At 30.9% G+C, this 23,024-nt stretch overlaps 1 protein-coding gene across 1 annotated transcript in view; it reads left to right on the top strand.

The window, feature by feature from the left end:
- The first annotated feature begins 593 nt into the window (after window positions 1–593).
- LOC111050095 overlaps window positions 594–23,024 on the top strand; it is a 41,048-nt gene continuing 18,617 nt past the window's right edge. Inside the window, exons 1-6 of the mRNA XM_039420018.1 lie at window positions 594–777; window positions 14,993–15,125; window positions 17,298–17,445; window positions 18,908–19,108; window positions 20,586–20,762; window positions 22,423–22,581. Coding sequence (XP_039275952.1) covers window positions 594–777; window positions 14,993–15,125; window positions 17,298–17,445; window positions 18,908–19,108; window positions 20,586–20,762; window positions 22,423–22,581 — 1,002 coding nt within the window. The remainder of the gene's footprint in view (window positions 778–14,992; window positions 15,126–17,297; window positions 17,446–18,907; window positions 19,109–20,585; window positions 20,763–22,422; window positions 22,582–23,024) is intronic.

Genomic DNA, 23,024 nt, shown 5'->3' on the forward strand with positions numbered 1-23,024 from the left:
AGATTGGCCTTAAAATATCTTTTGAAAAAACATAACTCATGCTAACTGATCCACCTCTTGCAAAGAAAATCTGTATAGGAGACCAAGAAATAAAGATTGTAGACAGTTTCAAATATCTAGGTGAAATCATAACCTACAATCTCAATGAGAATCGAACGTGGGACAGTAGACTGAATAAGTTGAGAAGAGCACAGTATGCCACAAAGAAGAACACTTACAACAAGAAATCACTATCAATAGCCACAAAATTGAAGCATTACAAGACAGTCACTCAACCGGTAATAACTTACGCAAGTGAAACCATCTTTAAAACTACCAATACCATCGCAATAGACAAATTACTAAAAATCGAAAGAAGAATCATCAGAACCTGTATTAACAAGAACTATCAAGTAGATGGACACTGGAGATTAGCTTCCAACAAAACTGTTTACAAAGAAATTGAACCTGTCACAAGTACAATAAAAAAAAAGCGAATATCTTTCTTCGGTCACCTGATTAGAGCTTCGGAGGACAGACTAAGCAGAAGAATTATTGAAAAGTTGTGGAAAAGTAAAACAAATTTAAAATGGATTGACGAACTCAAGGAGGATATGAGAGAGTTGAATATAACATTCGAAGATTTGAAGAACAAGTCGGACAACATCAGAATCCTGAAGGACAAACAGACCAGACTGCAGATCAAAGTCAGACACAGAATGGGAAGAGTGATTTCGGACGAGGAAAGGAAATTAATTTCTGAACGAATGAAGAAATATTGGGCTGAGAGAGGACGGAGTAAAGGTGGAAGATACTGACTACAGTGGTCCAATGAAGGCCATAAAATAATAATAATAATAATAATGCCCTATTAAAAAAATAATGTTTGGAAAATTCAATAAAACAAGCATTATCTTCATCACTCTTGAATATACCATTTTCATAATAGGCTAATAATCAGCCTATTATAAAATTCAACAATAATTAGGCTATTTTTATACCATGTGTGAATTAATAATGACTAATAACTGCTAAGGTAGGGTACTACACTGTATATGAAATTTGCAGCTTCAGTGCCTAAATTGTTGGATTAATAATATTAAATTTTTGTGGCTTATGAAAATAAGAATCTTTTAGATATGTTTTGTTTGTTGTTTCAATTTTTGCAACTTGAATAATAATTTTTAGATGTTCAATTCAATATTTACAGAGTTGCGCAGTTTATTTTTTCAAATCAAATTATGAAAGACGACGCTTATTTGATTACTGATAAGATGTTTTGCTTTTAGAATGAGAAAGGTATTACTGTTTAAAAGTATGTTGTGGAAAGTTCTCCTTCATTTTTTAAAATCCTAGATTATTTTTACGTCGCCAAAGTTGATATAACCTTGTCCATGAGATTGATTCTATGTTAGAAGTTGAAACAAAAAATTGTAATCGCGCCAACTCCTTTGTTATTTTTTATCATATTGAAATGCTTTTCAAAGTCTTCATTTATAGAAGCGTAATATATTATTTCGATTTAAAAGTTGCATCGGGTAATTTTTTATTAATTAGTTGACGTTATTCATTGTTCAAGGCCAACTTTTAAAGCAGTAAATTGGAGTATTTAACTGTAAAATTCTTGATTGACAGTTCAATAATTTATTATCAGTCAATATACCTTTACCTACGTTTCATTTACAATAGGCTGTTAATTTTACATAGGCCTACTGATGAATCTGTTTACTAAACTATTTTAATTATAAGAATGCTATGGAAGCTTTGCTATTAGTAGCCTACAAATGTTAGACTAAAATAGTAGCCTAATTATAACAAACTATAGACTAAAATAGTAGCCTAATAATTATTATTGATTAGACGCTTGAACATAATTAATCAAAATACCAACTTGTTTCTCTCCAGACGTTATAAAGCTTTTCAATAGAGCTCTGAAACTTATTAAATGGTCTATATGCTGTACTTATTCATTTGTCTTAAAAATAAAATGGTGTCTAGACCTACAATATCAAACCTCTGTTAAAGTTAATAGATTTTATTATTTCAATTTATTTTGCCTTGTCAAATAGCATGACAAATCGACGCTATAGCATTTGCTAAATGATAGGATCCATTGCATTGTTATTTTTCATTGAAGTCTGTGTCATATTATCTGTCAGGGTTAAAGTTCAGCCAAATCTCGCTTATCAAATTCCATTAATTCCTACTTGCGGTGTAGATTGACGAATTTCTATAGGAGTCAGATTAGGTAGAGATGTTTTGCTTGTCTTCAAAATTCTTCAATTTTCTCTTATTTGCACGATTTGTTGTCACAAATTGAGATACACTCAGACATCAACTGTACTTCAGTAACTTCGTAGACAGTAACTTCGTTACTCAGACATCAACTACTTTCATCAAATTAACTTGATGTATTAATTTTCAGATGTTTTATTGATATTGTTATCTTTCTTGTTTTACTCTTTTAAAGAGTGCATTTACGTCTTTGTAAAGTTCTATAATAAAATAACTACCGCATTTGTAATGTCCCACCTCTTGAACTAAGGATCTAGAGGATTATAAAACAAAACTCCAAACCATGAACTCCAAAACAAAACAGAGTGCCGTGCAGGATATAAAGTTGCTTTTGTCGTAGAGGTAACCTTGGTGGTTGAAGATTGGGGTTTTCTGTTTGTAATTGTTGTTTTTGTAGCAATGTTGAATAAGCTACTTTGGATCAGAATCAATTGTTGACTATATCCTAGGCTTCACAATCCAAGGTTTTTTATCGTATAATCAGGTCATAATAATTATTGTTGAACAAAGGAAAATGAAAACTTCATGAAACAGAAATTCTAGGTTGGGCAATGAAGTATGGTAAAATAAAAATTACTGTATTAGTTGCATAGCCTACTCATTTTTGAACGAAACTCAAACTATTTTTTCCAGTATGTACCTTGAATGTTGCCATTTAGGTAATTGAAGAGGAAAGAATTGTAGTAAAAATGATTATTTATGAAGAAAAAATATGTAAAATGACGCCTGTTTTTGTACTATAGACGTTGTGTGAAGTTGATGACAGTGTCGTGCAAGATATAAAGTCGTATTTGCCGTAGAAGGAACCTTGGTGGTTGAAGATTGGGGTTTCCGAGGTTTTGTAAATTGGGTTTTTGTAGCAATGTTGAATAATTGACTGTGGCATTAGTCAAAATTTCATTATTAGCCCTTAAATTTTTGAAAAACATTCACTGTCAATTCAGATTTTTATCTTATAATGATGTGTCATTTTTTCTGCCAATATTGAGATGACATATAAACCTTTAAGCCCTGAGTGAGAAAACAACACAATAAATTCGAGCGATACCAAGTACAACGCTTCAGAGGTATTGACAACTTCTAACAATGTCTACAGAAGTGTATGGACAAACACGGACGCCATTTAACAGATGTTATTTTTCGTACTCAATCAACTTCACTACAACTTTTTCCTTTTCAGTTATTAATATGGGAACATCCAATGTATATACTTGAAGAAAATAATTTTTCGATCGAAGAGAATAATTTAGTTTCGTTCAAAAATGATTATGCAACAGTAATAATTGCAAATTCGCCATTGCCCAACTCTATAATTAGTTAATTACAAACATAGAATTGTTTCGTAAAAATTGTTTGCAAATATCTAGGATTACAATGAGAAATTGTTGCTCATGAAGTCGTTGTATAATTTTTAATTATAGCATTTCCATAATTCTATTATCATTTAGTAACTGCAGAAATTATAGAGCATCTCTGTTGCTTTCCGATGGAATTGATCTTCTTCCTGTGTAATTGATGTAGAATACCAATAGCTTGACAAACTAATCACTTGAAGTATAAACCCAAAATTTATTCCTTCTGCTTTTTAGAGTAATGAACATAATATTAATTAACAAACTCTTATCAGGGAACCAGCATCCTTTTTGTTGCATTTATAGAAAATGTATCATAAAAGATTATCTCCCTCAAAGTCCAGCATAAATGTCTGCATTTTGATTGGTAGGTACATAAGAGTATCGACAGTCTTTGAAATTCTATACTTTAATATATTGTATTTTCTATAGACACTTATTTATTTTCACATTATTCGAACTCATTTTCTGTAGCTTCAGTTCTTCAATCAGTTCTAAGTAAATAATAATTTGTCTGAAAAAAGATGTGGGTTTTTTTTAAATTTCTACTCTACTAATACTAATTAAACCTACTATAAAAATAGTATTACATAATTTACTATAATTATAGTGAATGAAATACATGAGTACTGCAATCACGTACTACTAAATACACTGGAGCTAGTATAGGTCTTAGTACTTCAGTTGGAAACATGTAGTTCCAACGATTGACTCAATACCAATATTCAAATAATATTAAAATACTTCAGCTTCTCCTCATTTTCAAATAATTTTCTCTGTAATTCGGGTTCCAATTATTTGTGCTCTCATTCGCCTCAAATTACTTTTGCTTGTTTGTAAATAGCAATTAATTATTTGTGTAAAAAATGATAATGCTAAAAATTGGTAGCATTATTTCCGTGCTAATAGCGATCAGCAATAATCTAAGTTGTCATTTTTATCAATATTCTTCAATGTCATATTCTTCAACAGCACTTGCAATTATTATACTTGAATTAGTTGGGTTCAATTTCTCTTCTTTTGTTAATGAAAGTGAAACAGTTGCCCATCATTTAAATCAACCACGTAAGTTCATTCATATTCTTGCCTCACTAATTTATTGGAATTAATATTAACAAGTATATTTGATCTCTAAACAATTGAACAAATTGTAATGAGTTTTCTAAAAAAAAAAACATTGATATTCGTTGTCGTTATCCGTTACACTCATGTTCATAAATTACGACATAAGAGTTGTATTTGATAGTGAGCAAACAAAATAAATATTCATATCGTATGAACTGTTGAATTTCACAAAATGTCGTTAATGTTGTCCACTATTGAAAGGAGTGGATCATTTTACTTTAAGATAAACAACAGAACAATTATTATTAAACGAAAATCCAAAATAAATGCTGTAAATCACCCCGAAGACGAAGACTTCTGCTACTGCAATTATTGACGACAGGCTAAACAGCTAGATGGAAATTCGATGAGCGTTACTATTCAAAAATTATGAATGATTTTAAATAAAATTATTGGAAACGAAAAAACAGGTTTATAGCCCTTACTATTCCATTCCCGAATTTTGATTGCATATTAGTCCAAAAGAGGTTATAATTCTTCAGCAGTTTTAAACATTTTGATCCCAAAATAATCACATAAGAATGAATGAATGAATTTAGAATGATAATATAGGAAATTAACTAAAACTTTATGGGGTGATTTACAGCATTTATTTTGGATTTTCGTTTAATAATAATTATCAATTAATTAGCATTTGAATAAATGCAATATCTCAGTAATTTTCATCAAAAGAGAACAAAAATACAAAAAAAATGTTCAATATTCAAAAATTCGATTATTCAAAAATACTAGTATTCAATAATCAATCGCAAGAATCCATGAATTGTTGAATAACCACAAAAGTTTATAACTAAAGTTCAACATGACTAACGTTTGTCAAAAAATGATATTGACAATTTTAAAATTTCCAGTTTTTAATCGGCTAGTTAAATGGTATGCATCCATGAGGGAATACTGCCAGTTTAAAGTGAATCTTTTTACAGACCTGGGTCTCCAATTTGATCCCAATCAATAGTAATCATGACTTTGAGGCATGAAATTTTACGAGTGCATTCTTGTCCAACAATTGATTTTTCCCATGTTCTCCACAAGGGCACTATTGACCCACTCTCAACCTCCCCCCCCCCACTCACGGGCCCGACCTAATGCCATGCGGGTAGATTATCGTTTATCGTTCACCGCTATACGACAAAGAATATGAGCTATTCTGTTCATTTCATCTCGTATTTCTCTCGGCTCAATATGGTGTGAACGTTTCCATGTCTGACTCATCAATTTGATAAAGATCAGACAAAAAGGCTTCCTGTGTTTATCAGTCATTTGTCCTTTGTTGTGGTTGTAGTGTGACTCCAATAGTGATTTTCGTCGAATGAATTGAGCTGGACTTCAAGGAAATATTCGTGTTTCCCTTGAAATTTAATTTTCAAATACGTTCAAGTTAATTTTTCCATATTCCTGAATATAATACTAATACATAGTTTCAAGTTTCACACACACATTTCGTATATTAATCAACAAGAAATTTAATGATAGCGCATCTAGTTCTATACTAGAATTTTCTGATGATTTTTAATAACATTATTCACATAACAAATTCATGGTATCCACCTCTTGAATTTTCTCATCAGTTCTATTCAATATTAAAATTATAATATTTGACTCGAATTATACTCATTATTCCAAATTATTATAATGGAATATGATGAGTACTTGTGTAATACGTATTTAATATTCTGAGTATTCCAACGTGTGAGAAATTTTTTATGCTGTTGGTGCCATACATTTAGGTATATACAATCATTAGGTATCTACAACTCTATTTAATATGATTTTTATAATCATTATAATTATATGGAATGAAATATATTTCACTTATTTTTAAACAACCTCATCTTCTGATTTTGTTGTGTTTCATGCCAATGGGATAGAATTTTTTATTCAACACGATACAGCAATTATTGTAAATTTGAATAACGTCAGAAGAAGCATATATTTTTTAATATAGAAGCTATTTTTTTCATGTTACAAATCTTTGAAGATTACAAAAACCATTAAAATACAAATTTTTATACATATTCCATATTATTTTATGAGTTTCACGATTCATTATTCCATATTAATTCATGAATTCTTCATTTATAAAAATATTTTATAAGTATGTCAATTTCTAGTGGTTATATCATGTATATTTATTTGATATAAATATAATGTTGTTCTGCAAAATTTTTGGAATATCTCATTGGAGACGGAAAGGTTCAATTGTACAAGTCTCACTCAATTTTCAAAAATAATTTCAGTGTCAGAATAATTAAATACAGTCTCGAAAATATAATTGCACTCAGTCAATATTCAATTTGAAAACTCTTTTTGTTCGAACAGTTATCTCTGTGTTCATTGACCCCCTTTCATTGAACTGCTTCAAGATAAATACACTTTCTCATCTTATTTTTTAAAGCTTTTTCTCATTTTTCGTTTTCTTGGACTCATCAATAATGACTTACCTTACGTTGATCTTCTAATGGAAGCAAATGAACAAAGCAAAAATTGGATTTTTTCTTTCGGAACTCATCGAAATTAGTTCGTAAATATCTTATCTTAATTGACTACTTTTGTGGCCAAGCGGCATTGAAATGTTTATTTCTAAAGATAGAAAGTAAAAAAAATTAAATCAAAGTTTCTAAAGTTTTATTGTCAATCAAAGTTTGTTCCCAGAACTTTACCTGATCATACTTTACATATAAATGATGCCTTATTCCAGGAGTTCTTAACAAAACTGTTTTAAGGACTCCCTCATCAAGCCTATATAGTCACAAGGACCACCATCAATACCCAATCCTTAAATTAACCCCATGCTAGCACTCTTATTTCAATGGTTCTGTATCAGAACAATGGTGAAGCAGATAATTTATTGCTAGAACGGTTATTTTTTATTCATCAAATCTAGAAAAATTCTACTATAATATTAAATATTATAGTAGTATTATAATATTAAATATTATATGTAAAAATTTATGCCGATATTTTTACCTTAAAATAAATACAAAGCGGAATGTTTTATATCAATGACTTGTTTGGTGCTCTAAATTTTTAGCTATTCCACTTTGAAACAATTTTAACCTAAAAAGATTAATGGAATCATCACTCTGAATAGAACCAACAATTTTTTAACATTTCTTGTATAATCATCAAATCATGGAACAGCTATATGTGCAAAAATGTACATTGTTTTCACTCTCTATCTCTTTGTTTCCACCTATTTTAACGAGGTCAAATATAAGGAGCCGCTAATTTGAATTCTGATACTGTATATCTTCACTTTTAAAAAAATATTATGTTCAAATAACTTTGCGTAAGATTCTGAATTATTTAAAAATGTTGAGCTTATTTACAATATTCTTCTGCATCTAATCATGATAATACGGGCTTTTTAATGAAATAATAAAGTGATGTTATATTATCAAAAAAATTATAGTTTGATTTTTTTTTAAATCAATCATTCGAAAACAGTATTAAATATAATGTGCAAACGTTTAAACAGAAGGTTTAAGGCTGTGCAAAGGCATATTATTAAAAAAATAAACTTTCTACTCGTGATATGTTTCAAACCTTTTCGATTTGTATATCATCAAGCTATCAAAATGAAAATATCAATTTTTGAAAAAGTTATTCAATTTACCAAAAATAACTCAACTAAAAGTTATTTTTTGTTATTTTTAGTAAATTGGATAACTATCTTAAAAATTGATATTTTCAGAAAATGTTTGTCTTACTAGATCAACAATACTATGAAGAACCTATCCTCTAAATCGCATGGATTTATCTCTTACCGAATTTGAAATGTTCTGTCCCAAAAATTTAAACTTTAGGCGCTCATATCTCAAAAAGTGATGATAGGAAAAAATGTTTTCCTGAGAAAACTTTTTCATTTTGATAGCTTAATGACAAATCGAAAAACTTTGAAAAATATCACGAGTAGAAAGTTTATTTTTAGCCTTAAATATTAGAAATCCAAGGTATTTTATAGGCCTACTTTATATGTTAAATAAATTGATGAAGAATTGAAATTTACATGAAATATTGTATAAAAAATTTTCAACTAAAATTTACTCTTTTACATTGCTAACAAAGAAGAAATATTATAATTGCATTATAATATGCAATGACTATTTCAAATGGATTTTCTGTAAACTTTAACATACGTTTTTCCTTATACAGTTCCTCATTACAAAACACATTCTATAGTGTGCAGTATTATTCATGGAACAAAGTCTCGAATTCTTACGGCTGAAGAATTTAATCATCCCTTATTTGATTGAAATATTTATAGACACCGATAAATGCCTTTCTTTGTCGGTTATATTTTCGCTTATCAATTTCCTTTATTACGCATGACTGCTTAGTCAATGCATTAGTCATAGTTCATTCTGTAATATGTTTGACTATCAGCTAGATAAACGTTAAGCTTTTGTTAGCTCAAATACTGCAACTCAATTGACGATACTACAAACTATTTGATATGAATTATTGTTTTAAACGATTTTATTTTTTGCATTACAACGATGTACGTAGCCTATAGCTCTCGAATTGCGAAAATCAAAATTGATGACGCTTTCAGATCGACATTTTGTCATAAAATTATTTTCATATCAATATTGTATTTGTCCATAAATTTCCTGTGGAATGTGTTTTATCAATTGAAATATTTTTCATCGATTTTTGTTTTAGTTATTTGATATTTTTAATCTCAATGATAAAAACATTATTCTGTTGACATTTCTTGAATTCTATAAAGTCGTCATTCTTGTGTAATTGTCGATATTTATCTCAATCATGCAATGGAATATTCATTTCTGACTGTAGTAATAAAGTTCTGTTTATGTTTTCGTGAATATTCAAATAACTATTTGTAAAAATTATTATTACTTTCCTTGCCCTATTACCATAGGTAAGGAAAGTATTGCTTTCCAAAAAAAATTAAGGTACCCTGATTTCAAGTTTTCTATACGTTTCAAGTCCCCCTGAGTCCAAAAACATGATTTTTGGGTGTTGGTCTGTGTGTGTGTATGTGTGTGTGTGTGTGTATGTGTGTATGTCTGTGAACACGATAACTCCATTCCTAATCAACCGATTAACTTGAAATTTTAAACTTAAGGTCCTTATACCATGAGGATCCGACAATAAGAAATGAATAAAATTCAATTCAAGATGGCGGAAAAAATGGCGGATAATTACTAAAAAACCATGTTTTTCAGGTTTTTCTCGAAAACGGCTCTAACGATTTTCTTCAAATTCATACCATGGATAGCTATTTATAAGCCCTATCAACTGGCATGAGTCTTATTTCTGGAAAAATTTCAGGAGCTCTGTAATATTCTTGAGAAAAATGGCGGATAATGACGAAAAAACCATGTTTTTCACGGTTTTCTCGAAAACGGCTCTAACGATTTTATTCAAATTCATATCATGGATAGCTATTTATAAGCCCTATCAACTGGCATGAGTCTCATTTCTGGAAAAATTTCAGGTGCTCTGTAATATTCTTGAGAAAAATGGCGGATAATGACGAAAAAACCATGTTTTTCACGGTTTTCTCGAAAACGGCTGTAACGATTTTCTTCAAATTTATATCATAGATAGAGCTATCTATAAGCTCCATCAACTGGCATGAGTCTCATTTCTGGGAAAATTTCAGGAGCTCCGTAATATTATTGAGAAAAATGGCGGATAATGACTAAAAACCATGTTTTTCACGATTTTCTCAAAAACGGCTCTAACGATTTTTTCTAAATTCATGCCATGGATAGCTATTTATAAGCCCTATCAACTGGCATGAGTCTCATTTCTGGGAAAATTTCAGAAGCTCTGTAATATTCTTGAGAAAAATGGCGGATAATGACGAAAAAACCATGTTTTTCACGGTTTTCTCGAAAACGGCTGTAACGATTTTCTTCAAATCTATATCATAGATAGCTATCTATAAGCCCTATCAACTGGCATGAGTCTCATTTCTGGGAAAATTTCAGGAGCTCCGTAATATTATTGAGAAAAATGTCGGATAACGACTAAAAACCATGTTTTTCACGATTTTCTCAAAAACGGCTCTAACGATTTATTTCAAATTCATACCCTGTATAGTTATTCATCAGATCTATCAACTGGCATGAGTCTTTTTCCTGGGAAACTAATGGGGGGTCCACCCTATCCTTGAGAAATGGACTTTGTAACCTCCATCTCGTGCATGAGGTAGGTAGGTAGGTAGAGCAGTTTATAAAAAGTACACAGTCATAGTCAAGATATTTCATCTGTAGAACAGCTGTTTTGACGACTTTAAAAAAAAATCATCTAATTTCACAATTTACACGAAGGAAAAAGTACTCTGAAAACAATAATTATATATACACACATACATAGTCTGATCGTAGTTGCAAATAATATGTTGCCGCCAATATTGTCATGATGTGACCCTATTTTATTCCCCCCCCCCCCTAAATTATTGTGACCCCTAAATTATTCTCGTTTGAGAATGAGGCTTACAGTTCAATGAGCAAGGAAAGTTGTGTGAGTGTACCACACCAGATTTTTTAAAAATTTGCAAACCCCCTTCTGTTTATTCTGTAACCCCGTCCTCAGCTGTTCGTCCTCACATTCCGTGGCCGACAGCTGATTGCTCTCACTCACTTCATGCATGTCTCAACATGCATTCCAACCGCCACAACTGCTTCTTCACACGGCGTGGTTCTTTTCAATAGCAACCCTTGTTTGTGAGAGTATCAAACCCTAGTATCCTGACAAGAAATTCCAAGGTTTCACTATAATTGATCCAATTAGGGCCGTTTGCTCAGTAAAAGCTTAAACTGAATTCAATCAGCTTGTGGCTTGGACTCAAAATGATCCACATTATAACGAACGTGACTTGATATGGATTTAATCCAGTTTAAAATTAAATTTAGTTTAAACTGATCCTGTGCAAACGGCACATCTCACATCTATATCTCACCACTGCTCATCCACTAAGCAATTTAGTCAATTCAATCTATTTTTTCCTTCTGAATACAATTTAAAGCAGAAAAGCACTTCACTCACATGGGCTACTTTCTAACAAATTAATAAAAACAATATAAAAAATCTTGTAGTACCCTTTATTTATTTTTTTAATTTTTTTTTTAATAAAGAGTACTACAAATTTTGATATTGTTTTTATTAATTTTAAGCAGTTACATAGAATCTTTAGCAATAAGTATATACAATTCAAGAATCAATACAATATACTAATACAATTAAAATACAGTATAAAACTATACTAAACAATAAAACTCTTAAACTATCACAATTTCATTCTTGCAATCAGCTAGATAAGAGCTTACATAGGCAACAAAGGCCTGTGCGCAAGCTCGAGTTATCATAACAAAATGCGTTACATCTATACAATTATAAAGAGAGATCTCAATTTTTTATTAGAAATCCAAACTACATTTAAATAATTTTTAGGAATGAATCTATAATTCTTATGTATTAAGAAAGGATTAAAAAAAGTAGAATACTAAATTATAAACATTTTATATTTATAAATAATTGATGATTAAAATGGATTAATGAAAAGTAAGGAATAGCGAGGAAGGCTCCAATTTAAATAACAAATACAAATCAGGAAAACAGAACAGACTAGCATGACAAAACAGAAAAAAAAACAAAAATAAATTTTCTCTCTGAAGGCGCCCAAATTGAATTAGACACGCACACCCCCATTAACGATGAGTGAGTGAATATATATTATTTATAATTAATAATATGAATTAATTAATGAAAATGAATAATGAATACTTGAAATTTTCCAAATTACTAATTTATTGAAATAAATTTTCTTTTAAAACTAATTCATGAAAATATTGAGAAACTAGTCCTGGATGTTACACTTTTATGAAATTCCAGTTTACCAGAGACTGATAATGGTATAAGAACCGGATTCAGTCTTTATCATTCTTGATTATAACAATGACAAGTATATTTAGTCAATTCCAACTTATTCATGGTTTTCAAATTTGCAAAGTTTTTCATATGTCAACAGCTATTACGTTGGGTTCACCCTGGTCTACAAGTCTACTCTCAACTATCGCATTATTCTAGTTTTTTCACACAAATCGCTTGATAAATTTTGTTATCCACAGAAGTAACAGCTTATGTTTTCTCATCCAGTCTTTTCTTGTCGGAAAGATTGTAATCGAACAATAATCCTGCTTCTGAATTGTTGTGTGTGAGATTATTCATTGAACAAGTGTTCATGCAGTGGAATAATCTGAAGGTCGTCTGAGTCATCACTATGAACTCGTTCAAGCCGTGCATGTTTTCAATTTCTATTGATGACATGTTATACAGTTTCAACGTTGAATAGCGTATAATTGTTGCTAACAGCTACCTTTGAACCGATGTGGCTTTTGGTACATTGTGATCATGCTTGGCTTTGCGCTAAACATAAATTTGATAACTGCTATGAGAATATGAATATTAATAGTGCAACATTAAGCTGTTGTCAACGGTTCTATCTTGGAATTATTATTGATCGAAATATTTTAATTTCATTTCATTTCAGTAACATAAAATTAATAACACAATCGATGCAGTCTGATACCGTACAAAAATGAAGAAGAAATTATGTTCAGTCTAGACATACAAGTGTCAATATTCATAGTGGAACATTAGATAAGCTGTTCTATTTTGCAATTATTATTGATCGAAATATTTCAATTTCATTTCATTTCAGTAACATAGAATTAATAACACAATCGATGCAGTCTGATACCGTACAAAAATAAAGAAGAAATTATGTTCAGTCTAGACATACTAGTGTCATTTAATTTGAAGCATCGGTATTCATACAGTAATTACTCAAATTATTTTTATCTAAAATATTATGGATCCTTATCATTCGTTTAATCGATAAATTGATTACATTCACTCACATTCGGCTACTGGAGCGTCTTTGAGCGTCGTGGGCTTAGTTTGCAAAGTACCTCTGTTGACCTTGATTTTCTTTGATGTCCTGATTATTACTTGAATAATTTATTCCAAATATGTCATTTGTGTTTGAACTGTTGGTGTACACTTGAATTATAAATCTCTTTTTGGTCAGAAAACCTCCTTTTCTTATTTTGATGAGTCATTATTATTTTTATTCGTTTGAACATACATTCATGATCATGATAAACAAATTATAAGAATGATTGAAAGAGTAAAACAATGAAATATTTGAATAAAAGTATCAAATCAATTATTCATATTAATTAATCATCATGAATATTTATCGAAGAGAATACTATTTCAGAACTAGTTTTTTACAGAAATCGTTAGGCTACTTATACCTCATGTCCACTTATGTTTTATTTGTTCATCTATACTCCTTTATTCATTTTATCCCTTAAACAAATTATAAGAATGATTGAAAGAGTAAAATAATGAAATATTTGAATAAAAGTATCAAATCAATTATTCATATTAATTAAATCATCATGAATATCTATCGAAGAGAATACTATTTCAGAACTAGTTTTTTACAAAAATCGGTAGGCTACTTATACCTCCATGTCCACTTATGTTTTATTTGTTCATCTATACTCCTTTATTCATTTTATCCTTTAAATAGCTAATAGCTTAATGGGTGTTAACTGTTTTTATTGAAATAAACAAATTGGAAATTGAAATTCTATCTTCACATTGCGGCTCTTGATTATTCATTTATTTGTTTATTCACTTATTTATTCATTTACTTATCTATTTGAGTTACATATGAGAGCAGAATGAGCAGAATGATTTTATTCGACATTTCACACATTTTGAGCACAAGGATAATATCCCATAATTGCTCTCTTAACACAATACAAGTAAAATAATTGGAAATGCAATATTTGATACAAATATTGAAAGCAAAAAAAAGTTTTTACGAAGTCTTTCTGAAAAATATACATTACAGAATATTAAAACACAACTTTAGATAGCAGAAAAAATAAATACAGCAAATAATAAAATGAAAATATGAAAATGAAATGAAAAATAAAAAGTTTCTACAATTATACAGAACTCATTCTGAGAAGAAAGACAAAAAAATAGTAACGAGAGGAAATAATTGAACACACAACTTCAAGGAGTAGTAAAAAACAAAGAGATCACTGTCACAGAAGACTTTCTCCAATCAAACTCCAACCATCAAAGAGGGATTGACATCAGCAACCCAATCAGATTTTAATATTATATTATACGATTCGTCTTTTTATGTATATGATTAATCTGATTTTGTTGCGATTTTACAGTAAGTTTTGCTTCAATTTCAGGTTACTGTGTGCCGACACAGAAACCCGAAGGTAAAGTCGCACCTGAAGTGGTCCTGGAAAACTTTTCGAAGCTCTGTAACAAAGGACCCGAAGTTTGGTGCCAAAATCCTCTGTAAGTACATTATTTTTGAAGAGCTATTGATTCTTAACTCTATTAAATAATAATAATAATAATATCGAGTGGCCTGGCTGGCTCAGGTCTGGTGTCAGAGTTTTCAGGTCGCAACTGATCAATTTAAGGGCCCCTGACATGACCTAACGACTGCTTTTTAGGCAGCCGGGACCTACGACTTAACGTGTACATCCGAAACTCTAGTAGTATTCATGTCTAGTGTGAGATTCACGTTGGACTGTCATAATTGGTGCTATTTATGAGGAATGTTAATCTTGGAGTGAATCTCACTAAGCTTGAAATGGTGAACCGTGAAATGAAGTCATCCCACCAAACCAATCAACCAATCTAACGCAATGACGTCATTTTACGATGGTCAAATTCAATATGTGTTCTTATGCAACTGGCCCTCAGATTTCAACAGTTTTTGACAATCTGAAACTGAAAGTAATTTTGTAGAAAATAGAATTGTAATATGCATTTATATTGTATACCAAATACATAGCTATTGGTATTATAGAGCAGTGGGGAAAGTAGTAATATGAGAAGCAGTGTCCAAATATATTTAATTCTCTTCTTTTCAAGAGTCTATTATAAGATTAGTGATGCAATGAAAGGTTTTCTAAGACTTCACTGACGGTTTACTAAGGACCATATGCATCATATACGTTTAACGCTAAACCACGTTCACTTGTAGATATGGTTGTATTTATCTCAATGTGTTTCATACGGGGTTAAAACGAACCCCCGTCATTTCTCAGTTTAAACCGAGTATCTGCTTATGGGCCTAAGGAAAATCATCCTTTGTTATTGCATGCTCGTTGTGATCTTGAATCATTTTTCACTCTGTCAAAGTAGATAAGTATAATTAAATAGAAAAAGTAAATCCTAATATAAGTAAAGAATGGAAAGTAGATTTGGAATCTTCTCTGTCCTGAAAATTGGAATTCTGAAATATATGGAATTTAATTTTCATATGGAGTTACCCCTTTTTAGTGGTTCAAATTTCATAGTGTAAGGCATAAAATTAATTTAAAAAGCATGACTATACAAGAAAGTAACTTCTGAAGTCGTTCTATTATTCAACCTAATTAGTTGAATGTGTTAGGCTTGTTTTGTAAGCTGTACAATCTCAGTAATTCATTTCTGTTTCAAAATCTAGAAGTCTTTTGGTAGAATTAAGTCAATATCGTCCGGAACTTATAATGATTTTTTTCTACAACTGCGCGTAAAAAAAGAATTTACATACTCAATTTTCCTCATAAAACAGCTTATTTCCGAGAAGAATCTACTTTTTCGCTCGCAATTTATTCGCGCATGCGCAGAAGAGTTTCTTTACGCTCGCCAGTCAGCTGATGGTAAGCAGCTCGCCAAAAGGTCAGATCTTAACCTAAAAAGTCGGTAATTGTAACTCCGCCGATATAAGTAATTTAACAGGTTTGGGCAGTTGTAGAAAAAATTTTGTATGTAATTCGCGCGTAAATGCTTCTTTATCGCTCTTGCAAAATTATCACGTTCCGCTTCGCGTCGCGTGATAACTGTTTTGCGCGAGCGATGAAGTCGCGCATTACGCTCTTAATACATAAATAGCTATTGTGAGCTATGTGATCCCAGTAAGCTCAATCCATTTCTGTTTAATAATTTTCCAACTTTTGATGTTATTTTATAAAATTCCACCGTAAAATTGCGTTGAAATTAATGAAATCTATCGATGGATTCAGACTTGTTAGTAATTTATTGATCTTTAAAACTACTTACAAATTATTTCGATGAATCCTATAACAAAAATTCTAAAACTCACATGATGTAACAAAAATCACTTGTATATTGTAAAATTGTCAACTGTAATAAGTGGAGTTGTATTTTCTGACGAAATTCTATAACAGAAATTCTAAAACGTACATGAAGTAACAAAACTGACTTGTTGTATATTGTGAAATTGTGAATTGTAATAAGTGGTGTTGTATATTCTGACGAATTCCATAACAAAAATTCTGAAACTTACATGATGTAACAAAAATGACGTGTTGTATATTGTAAAATTGTGAATTGTAATAAGTGGTGTTGTATATTCTGACAAATTCCTTAACAAAAATTCTAAAACTCACATGATGCAACAAAAATTACTTGTTGTATATTGTAAAATTTTGAATTGCAATAATTGTGTTGTAGGACTGCTAAGCAATGTGGCGCCGTGGATCATTGCATACAGACCGTCTGGGAGAAACAATCATTGGATGTCGATTCGAGCCACTATTGTCAAAGCTGTATGAACTTTGTTATCAACACCAAAGATTTCCTAGCCAAGAATGCCACTGTTGTAAGTTTCAAATAAATTATTGTTTCTTCCTCTTTTTTGTAGACACAATTTTTCATTCAAATACAGTAAAATGACTATTGTGAGATTCACTTTGGACTGTCAGAACTAGTTGAATGGAAAGCAATACTGTTCTTATAAGGTATTGTAATGTTACAGTTTGTTGATTGATTGTTTCGCAATGTCAATAATAATGTATTGATGAATCGATAGTAATATCAATATTGTATATTGATTAATATCGATTTTGGATTACCAAGTAAACAGTTGGTTTGTCTGGTTAAATTTATATGAAATCATTTGTAGTTTTTTGTTTGTTATATTTGAATTTGATTGCAAAACGCTTTAGTCTACCTTCGATGTTTCTGAATCCAATTCTAATAAAGAATAAGTTTCAAAAAAAGAGTAGCGTCTCAGTATACTGATAGTATCACAATACTGACTGTCACTTTCCACACGCTTTCCACTAATTTGATCCCGGCAATTTGAAATTTGGCTTCTTGACAAACTTGACTCAACCTATATAATTCCTTCCTGCATATTATGCAACTTTATCATTCTCCATAGGTTGTATAGTTAATTTACACTGTAGATTCCTAATTGAAATGTGTAACCGTGAAATGAAGTCATCCAACCGAACCAATCAACGAATCTGAGGCAATGACGTCATTTTACGTTGGTTAAATTGAATATTAGTTTTTATGCAACTTGCCCTTGAATTTCAAGAGTTTGACAATCTGAAACTAAAAGTAATTATATAGAGAATATAATTCTAAAATGTATTTATATTGTATTGGTATTATAAAAAAGTGGGATAGTTCTCAATATGAGAAGCAGTAAGTGGAAGTGGCTGTGTTAATATGAGATTTCATTTAGATATTACATATTTGCATTATCTAACAAACCATTCTCATTGGTTGATGATATGAAACTCAGTGGTTTCCTCGATTTGTATCCTTGTATCCTCGATTCCATGTATGTCGTTAAATTGTCACCAGCAACAGGTTTTGACAAAACCTTATTGTTTTCAACTTCAATAATCTTTTGTGAGAATTACTTGAAAGTGTCGGCATCCGTTGAATTTTAACATTGATGGTATTTATAAAGCTATGCAAGGACAGTTTGTAGTGATCTCACTGTAGTGTAAACCAATTGATTGATTGACTGATGTATTAACCATTTTGTTTGAGATTTTCACTATTTATTTGCAAATGCAATCCAGGTAAAAACAACAGGCATTTGCCCAAAACTGCTTCAAATCTTAATTTGGAATACACAGTCGAAAGGTTATGTTACTATGATGCAGGTTTGATGTCTAGTGAGATCGGACTCCCGATGTGTCTTAGTTTGTCAAAATTTGGTAGAAGAACAGTTTTTTACTAATCCTGTTGCTTTCTCCCGATCATAATTATATTATTTGTGATTTTATGAGTAAATAAAATGATTGACCCAAATTCTCTTCCAGGATCAGGCCAAGGTTATCTTTGACACGATCTGTTTGATAGCTCCTTCAATCTTGTCGCCGGAATGTAAGTATGTGGTTGACAAAAGCCTTCCGGAGCTGCAGAAGTACATCGAGACTGTGAGTCCGCACACTTTCTGCGCCACACTCATGCTCTGCAACAGCCAACGCAACCAAGTCTACTTGAATTTCAGAGGAATCGAGGTAAACAATATTTATGATCAAATTTACAATTTGAGTTTGTTTTGTCCTTGTACTGTGTTCTATTGTCGAAATCTTATTTTTAATTTACTGGTCTATCAAATTATGTCATATTATCAAGTTATATTCTGTCGTGGTAAATAAAAATCAATATTCCGTTTTATATTCTATGTCAAGCAATGTTAAGACCTATCTCGGACTATGTGTAACCTTATCTAAATTTGGGAGAGGAATAGCACAAAGTTACCGTATTTTTTCTCTCCCTATCATTTTTGATGAATCAATCATTGATTGTATGATCCAATAAAGAATCAATTACTGTATGTGTACTGGAGTAGATATTTCAATTTCTGTAGACAGAATAGTGATTGTGTAGTGAGTCAATAGTGACAGAGTAGTGAGTAATTGGATAATTTTGATCAAACATAAAGTGTGTTATATTGTGTTATCTATTACATTACTTAATTATAGATATTATTTAAACTTATCATCATCAAACACATTTACTATGAACACTCATTCATGTGTTTTAAATACATTTTTATTAAAATGGAATTTTATTTGATATAAATTAATAATAATGGATGTTCATATTTCAATTACATTCCATAACAATAACCTTTGTAAGTTGAGAAACTTCTGTAATCATGGAAATTGAGTGAATATAAATAACTAATCTTATTGTTTATCTAATCTTCTTGAGTCAAGTAACCTTAACCCAGCTGCGTTCTTCATGAATGCGGAGCAAATATTGTAAAGTTCCCATAATTTAATAACTAGTTTACAAATGTTTGTGAGCATTATTTCTATTTCACATTTTCTTGAAAACCTATTTAAGCTACTATGTTTTATTTTTAAAAGACAGTGACAATAAATTCTTATTGCAGTCTCATTATCTATATACTATTACAAAATAGACTACTATATGGTGTTGTTCCAAGAATTATTATTTATAATAGATTTGTGCATTCCTTCAATAAAATTACGATGTCTAAGTTCTTGAAATTTATGAATGAACGAAAGATAGTCAATTCATTGAATAATTTTATTTTCTAAAGGAATCCACTGGTAGCATCAGTTTTTTTCTCAAACACACGTTTTTAGCCATGAGTAGCAACTTGAGTATTAGCCCTGGAAATAAAAATCGGAACATTTTAATATTTTTTGAAATTTGAGGAATATTAATTTTTATAGTTCCAATTTAAAAGAAGTTCACGTTTGGATGAAAACATGTTTCACCTATCAGTAATATAGGCCTAGTTTTTTTTGTAAGTGAAGTAAAGTAAAAAACCCAAGTTCTCTTGAAGAAGCACTGAACATGTAGAGGAACGATTTTTAATTTGAAATGACTTCATCTCCAACAGAAAATCACCAAAAATACCTATGTGGTTCAAACATTAATAGAGACACAAATCGTATACAATTATCTAATAATGATTTCAATTTGAAATTTTTCAAGTGTTTCTATTATTTGTTGTAGACGAAATCACTTCTGGAAGCTGTTACGACGCCGACCACTGAAATTTCGACAACCGCTAGCAGTGAAACCTCGGAACCGACGGATTTGACTTGCGCCAATTGCCATTCCTTCTTCACCACCAGCAAATACATGTATGAAGATTCCAAACCAGATGATAACCTCAATGGAATGCTCAGGGTAAGTGACCATTTAAATTTCATGAAAATAATTCAAATCCATCTGTTATAAACTGTATCAAATTTGATTGTATGGTATGAGATGATGATAAGAATAAGACGTTGATGTTGTCAATACCAACATCTATTGCGGATATAGTCCAGGCTATGAATGCTCAAAAAAGGGTATAGAGGGAAATGTCTGGAAGACAATTTTTGACCCCACAGTCCTGTTGAGGGTAGTAAGGAGATAAACATATCAAAAGTCCCCACCCCTACCCCCTGTGCTAAGGGGGTGGGGGTGGTTTAAAAAGACAATTTTTTGGTTTCTCGCATAAAAATCAAAAACTATATATCCTAAGGACTTGAATGTCATATAACAAATTAAAGCTTACATAATTTCCTACAATATTCATTCTACAACTGTTTTATATCTCCTCCAGTTTTCGAGATATCCGCTCTTGAAGGTATGACATTTTTGAAAAAGCCACGTTTTCCCCCATTTTTTTCTATTTTTGCTCTTATAGATTTGGACAGTATACAATAGTATAAATTAGAAATGGGACAGTTTTGGGCATGAGCTTGTTGTGCCTTTCCTCATGTTAAGTATTTGTACACAATGTGATAAATAACTTTTTAAAAATCGATTGGAAAAATCCATGTGGACTATGAGCTTATAGAGCAATAAATTCTCTTCAATTTGATATATGATTTCACACTTTTACGAATTTCCCTACACCTTTTGCAGCAGCTTTAGTGTTGAGTGTGAAATCTCTATTTTTGTTTCAATAGACCAATTATTAACAAAGGAAATTGGAGGGAATGTTTTAAACAAAATTTTTGACTTTGCAGCTTTGTTGGGACTAGCTAGGAGGAGAACATATCAAAAGACCCCATTCCTAACTCATGTGCTAAGGAGATGGTTTTAAAGTTGCATTCTCATGCTTCCACGCTCATATCTTGAGAACAATGCGTTCAATCGACATAACAAATCATCCAAAAATAAAGCTTGATAAATTCTCTACACTTCTTTTCCAGTGGAATTTTGTGATATTCCTAACAGTTCCCGAGTTATTCGCTCTTGAAGGAGTGTAATTGTTGAAATAACAGGTTTTTATTCAATGTTTTTCTCTTTCAGTGCTTATAACTCTCCAACAATACATCATAAAAACTTATGCTTATCGTAGGTTTGTAGAGGATTAAATTCTCTTTGAAATAATGTATTATTTGACTATTCCAAGCTTTCCTTTCATTGTTATAGCAGCTTCAATGTATGGGGTGAAATTTTCATTGCTAAACCCAAACTAATGACTAAACCCTATCCTAACGTCGGGACCCGTTTGGGACTGTTTGTAACATTACTTCAGAGCGGGTCAGTATCTCTTGAGCTTTTTCAAGCTTTTTTTGGGATGAATTTCTTTTTATTCCTTCATATCCATTGTTCTAGTAATGGTAGTAATGAGACTATCCATCCTTGCCAATATTGCTGCTGTCCCTGTAGTTTAATTGTATTGACACTGTTATTGAATTGAATCAAATAATTTCCTGTATTACAGTAAGACCAATTTGTAGATTGATAATAATAATTTAATATTTCCATTTGGTAATATATAAAATATAAAAGTATATAAAAATGTATTAAATTCTCATATTTAAACTATAATTTTTACCTATTTTTTCAGCTTTGTGGCCAACTTAGTTCGTTCTCAGACTTCTGTTCAGCTCTTGTCCAGACGAACTTTAATTTGATCAACGAAAGGATCAAGGCAGCCAAACCTCAGGACTTCTGTCACTACATTCCCGACTGCAACAAGAGAATTCATTTTCAAGTGCCAACTACGGTAACACTTCGATAAATATTTATTATCATAATAAACATCAAACGAAAATCCAATTTTTTCATTATTTATCATTCACAATCAACTTGATGACGAAGAAACATACTACAGTCCAAAACTTCTTTCCATCCCAATTTATTTCATTGAATGTTTTAATAGTATTTTCTTTAGCAGAAAAATATCAAGCTGGTTTCCCACATATCAGTGAAAGTGACCTGTATAGTGAGAATATTATCCCTATAAGATTTAATGGGACTATTCATACTCGCTCGTTCATGATGAGTGTGAACAGTACAATCAAAATTCATTGAAATTATATTTTCACTGTGCCGGTCACTTTCACTGTCACTGTCATATGAAGAAATTCAGCTTTAAGGGTTGAGGTTTTGCACTTTAGTATATCTTGTTATGAGATTTACATAAAATTGTCAGCATTGTTTGAATGG

Source organism: Nilaparvata lugens, chromosome 2 (assembly GCF_014356525.2).
Source record: "Nilaparvata lugens isolate BPH chromosome 2, ASM1435652v1, whole genome shotgun sequence".
NCBI lineage: Eukaryota > Metazoa > Arthropoda > Insecta > Hemiptera > Delphacidae > Nilaparvata > Nilaparvata lugens.